The 5,414-nt window shown below is 34.6% G+C and overlaps 1 protein-coding gene across 1 annotated transcript; it reads right to left on the bottom strand.

Moving 5' to 3' along the window:
• On the bottom strand, positions 1 to 3,301 carry LOC143049183 (uncharacterized). Its single transcript, XM_076222915.1, has 3 exons — positions 2,629 to 3,301; positions 761 to 959; positions 1 to 304 (listed from the first exon to the last, which is right to left on the bottom strand). The coding sequence occupies exons 1-3, from the start codon at positions 3,050 to 3,052 to the stop codon at positions 88 to 90; spliced, it is 840 nt and encodes a 279-aa protein (XP_076079030.1). The 5' UTR covers positions 3,053 to 3,301; the 3' UTR covers positions 1 to 87.
• Positions 3,302 to 5,414: the final 2,113 nt, after the last annotated feature.

Below are 5,414 nucleotides of genomic sequence, written 5' to 3'. Positions count from 1 at the left end.
AGTGTGCACACAAAATTAAATGAATGTGTTGGCCTCATAGTAATTTCTGAAATACAAATCAACAATATAACAATGAATTTAATACATTTAATACATAGAGGCAAGTGCCTGAGAGAGTGTAACTGGTTCAGAATTGCCACCCACTAACTTCTGCAACAGCTCAATTTGTAGTTCCAGTTTGTTCCTCTCCAAGTCCATATGCACTTTCTGCTTCTCTTGGATTTCTAGTTTACCTTGCAGTGCACGATACTGCATGTCGTGAATATCCTGCACTGTTACCTTTTTCAAAGGTGTTCTCACTGTCCTACAAATAATAAAAACATAATAAATTCTGTAAAAGATCAATTAATTTTACATCTCTTTTTATTGATCGATTCAACGTCATAGTTCCATCAAATAACCAGTCAGAATATGTCATGTTTTCCGGCTTGAAATATGTGAATAAGTGGGGGGAAACTGTCAGAAAAATATATGAAAATGTAAAAAAAGAAAACTTGAAGTATTGACCAAATAATCTAGCGGAACCTGTTTCCACAACACATTTTCAAAGAGTTCTTGTATACATCCCCATAGTACGGTAGAAATATAATTTTTTTTAAATCTAAAATTTCGGGAAAATATTCATTCTACTTATGAACTAAAAATCGTTTTTGTTGAAGGTGGCTTACGGTGACCTTCAGTTGTTAATTTCTGGTCTCTTGTGGGGAGCTGTCTCATTGGCAATTATACCACATCTTCTTTTTTTACATTTACAACTTACTTCTGCTTATCTGTCCTATCTGTTTGTTCTTGAATATGTGGAACGACTGTTTGTGTCAGGATGGGGTCATATCCTGAAAGCAGAGACGGACTTGGTGGACTGGAGGGGGGTGGACTGTCCCTTATCAGAGATGCTGCAGATTCATACAAATCCTGGCTGGCATCTTCTTCCGGCAAAGTGGCATTGATAGATGGTTGATCTGTAATAAATGAGAACAAAATTATTCGTTGATACTGTGTTTGGGTATATTTTATTAATTCTAAAAGGGGGGGGGAATTGAAAAGGCATACTATCATCATTCAATTAAATTCAGATACAATTACTTTAAATTTCAAGATAAAAATATTGCACAAGACTAATTAAGACCCTATTTCAACCCTTTTCAGATTATCAAGGGTCTCAGCTATAAACTAATATGTGTTCCTGTCTAGGTTCAGTCTGCAACAACAAATTGATCAACTTGATTCCGGATTTATGACAACCAGTCCGTATCTGTTTTAATATTATAAATCATGACTGGTTTTCGGTCGAAATTAGCTATTACGGTTCCCTTTAATCAATCAACAGATACCAGTTTAAAGACAACTTGGCGGGCACCTGCAGCCACTTGTGAACTAATGTTGAAAATAATACTTTAAACCTGTTATCAGTTTAAGCAAATGCAATCTTTCAATAGTATATCAAGTGGAAAACCTTCAAACCAACAAGAAACACGTTGGCAATCATTTAATGATCGAAAATATTGGTTAAAATAAATTGTTATCAGTCACGTGATATCAGTTGGGAATTCCCCTACTTGTTGTGACGGCGGAGCAGACGAAACTTTTACCAAAATTTAAGAAAGGAAACTATGTATCCCGGTATTAAAAAGGATACAAATATTTGTGTTAATTTCATTGAAAATTAACAATAACAATAAAAAGAACCTTCAAAACAAAATTTAGCCAAACAATGTTTGTTTTTATATGATAAATAAAAACATGTTAAGTGAAACTGATCAAGTTACTTTTTACAAAGTTCAATAAGAAATGTAGAGCCTTGAGAAGTTCTAAATAAAGGCAACAGTAGTATACCGCTGTTCAAAACTCATAAATCCATGGACAAAAAACAAAATCGGGATAACAAACTAAAACCGAGGGAAACGCATTAAATATAAGAGGAGAACAACGACATAACACTAAAATGTAACACATATAGACAAAATCCCACGAGAATAACAAATATAACATATATATATAACATCAAAACCAAATACATGAATTTGGGATAGACAAGTACCGTGACACGTCTTATCGCAATGTGAATTTACACTCAAAAATAAGAGAAAACAAACGACACAACGTTATAATGTAATACACACAGAAACGAACTATAATATAACAATGACCATATTCCTGACTTGGTACAGGGCATTTTTAAAGGAAAAAATGGTGGGTTGAACCTGGTTTTGTGGCATGCCAAACCTCGCACTTTTATGGCCATGTGAAATATAACACCAAATGACAACACAGGACTACAATATAAATAAATTGGAGAACACAATTGACAAAGAATCACACGAACAACAGCCAACAAAAGGCAACAAGTTCAAAATTTTAATACGCCAGAAGTGTATTTTGTCCACACAAGACCTATGTGTGACGCACAGATACAAAAGTTTGAAAGCCGAAACGAGTACAAAGTTGAACAGCATCGAGGACCAAAAGATCAAAAAGGTTGTGCCAAAAACGGCAAGGGTTTTCTGTTAAGTTACCAGAAAATCCCTATAATTTAGAGTAATTTATACTTTTGCAAACAGTAAATTTAATAAATTTAGGGGAAAACACATTTGGGGATTTATTTCAAAGTGTTAAAAAATATTTACTTACTTGTCTGGAATGATTCAGTTTCAAGTCCACCCTGAATCCCCCTGAAGCTGGTGGTGTCCTTCATAAGATCGATAACTTTTCCTACTGCAGAGCTAGGTTGTTTTGGAGCTGGTCCTCCCCCAGTTTTGAACAACTCACTCCTGTGAGTTGTGTACACAGCCTTGGCCACTCTTGTGGTATTCCTCCACTTGTTCCTAACTTCTGTGGCTGTACGGATGGCAACTCCAAGAGAATTAACTTTTATGGCTATGTCATCCCATACCTTCTTCTTCAACTGGTTGGTCACTGTATTAGTAAGTTTTCCATTAATTACACCAGAGTGTTTCTCTACTAGTTGCTGGATCAGGTCTTCCTCTGCCACAGTGAAGTTGGTCTTCTTCAGTCTTTTAAGTTTACTTGGGTTTTGTTCAGTAGATTCAGCCATTGTTGTACAGACAGGATGCTCCAGAACAATGCATGATGGGTTGGTTTTATTTAATCACTTGATTAATCAGTTGATTAAATTTTAACGCATTGATTAATCAGTTGATTAAATTTTAATTCATTGATTATTTAATCGACACGTTAAATATTGTTGAACAACAGAAAATAAACGACTCGTTATGTAACGACTGGTTAAAAGATTTAATGACTCGTTAAATTTAATCAATCGTTAAAATAACGACAAGTTGAACAACAGAACCCTGGAACGCTCAAAGCCAAACATTTTAAATCCATAGATAGATAAGTACCGAAAATCGTTGAAGAGCTTTATTTCAAAAATACTTAAAACAAATAGCCAAATTCATCTAAAGCCAACTTTGCCTGAGGGAGTTGAAACCTTAGTTTCACATATATTAAAAATTTATTAACGGTCAATTCTAGTAAAGTTTGTTTAATCATGTCAGTACCGAAGCACTGACTACTGAGCTGATGATACTCTCGGGGACTGATAGTCCACCAGCACAGATAGTGATGTAAAATATTGAAAACAACACGTTTAATATTTTCTTGCGTCCGAAGCACATAACAAATATGAAGTTTCAGGATGACCACGGATGCGGCAATTTTGTGATAAAAATCATCTGAAAAGTGAGCCCAGTGAATCGATACTGACGTGATGTATAACACACCTTTCATAATTTTACTGTAATTGAAACAGTTAATTCTTGTAAAGAAAACCTTAGATAATAACCTACAATGAATTTTGCTACTCATTTGGGGTCGATATTGTCATCCAAGTTGGAAGGTATTCACGTATGTTAAGATCCTTGACGTTGTTGCCGTATTTGGCACAACCTTTTTGGAATTTTGATATGGGCGTCACTGATGAGTCTTATGTATACGAAACGCGCGTCTGGCGTTTTAAATTATAATCATGGTACCTTTGATAACTAGTATTAATGGTAAATCAGGATAAGCAAACCAAAGAAGTAGGTTCAATAAGGTCCTAATATTGCACCCTTTTTTAGCCTAGATTTCATATTGGGATTTTTGACCAATATCACAATGATTGATAGCTAATACAGTGACTAGTTATGGACATAAGTCTTTTTGTTGCAGATTTACGGTCCTGCATTTTATTCGTGACGTCAAAAATAGTACTCATTTTAATATGGGTAATGGGTAAATTTACATTAACTAAATGGACAGTAAACATAGAGCGCATACGTCGACAACACAGACAATAATGTTTGTAATGACATTTTACATGTCTCACTTGAATGTGTAGGTTGTCGACGGCTGCGCTCTATGTTTCCTGGTGTTAAATTTGGCTGACATCCTGCCGATTTTGTCAAATTTCGCCAAAATTCCTTATTTTGACTCAACTGGGTGGAAAATCAACGCTTCAGAATAAAACAATGACAGATTGTGTTCTATAAATCTTTTTCAAATGTCTTTAAGTCACTTAAATAAAGGCAACATAGTATACCCCAGTTAGAAATTCATAAATCGATAGAGAAAAAACAAATCCTGGTCACAAACTAATTCTGAGGGAGACGTATCAAATATAAGAGAACTACGACACAACAGAAACACAAACTAACATTTTTTATCTTGTTGAATGGAACTTTATAATTGAGGTAAAATATGACCCTTACCGAACTTACTCCTTTACATAGCTTTATTTTCATGCAATGGTGAACAACTAACAAGTGAAGATGTTGTAAATAACACAATTTAGAGTATTGGATACTATTAAACACAAGCTTTCATACAACTCCAATTTGAGATGCGTTATCAATTGAAAACAAAATGCTGTAAGTAGGGATTCACAAAGCTCCCCGGCAGTTCTAGTTCTGATCCGCATACTACTCTATACAAATGATGGAGTTAAAAAAATAAATCTGGAAAGGAAACGATCACTGTACTGTAGTCTGGCTGCGGACACCGTCATGTCAAATAACATGCAAAGAGGATGCTTCAAAATAATTCTTTGCCTACATCACCGAGTTAAAATTTTCAACATATCTCAACTTCCTTCTGGGAATTTGCTTAATATTAAATATAAATGCCTCTGCCAGGTACGTGTTTATTAAATTCAACAATCTGTTTGATAATTATCGTCAACTAGAAGAGGGTGAATGTTACCACTTTCACACTGGAACTGCATTTTCATTTAAGATTTAATATATATTTCAATAAATTTCTAAATATGATGAGACGGCTGTTTCTAGTCTTTGGTCGGGCGTGTTGTCTCTTTGACAAATTCTCCATTTCCATTCTTAATTTTACATGACACTATTTTGTTGCAAATGTATGCTGATATGAATCATGATTGATTTATATGTCAATACTGAGACAAA

The sequence above is a fragment of the Mytilus galloprovincialis genome, chromosome 10, assembly GCF_965363235.1.
Source record: "Mytilus galloprovincialis chromosome 10, xbMytGall1.hap1.1, whole genome shotgun sequence".
Lineage (NCBI taxonomy): Eukaryota > Metazoa > Mollusca > Bivalvia > Mytilida > Mytilidae > Mytilus > Mytilus galloprovincialis.
The sequence above is the reverse complement of the archived record's forward strand: the minus strand, read 5'-3'. Positions and strand labels throughout refer to the sequence as shown.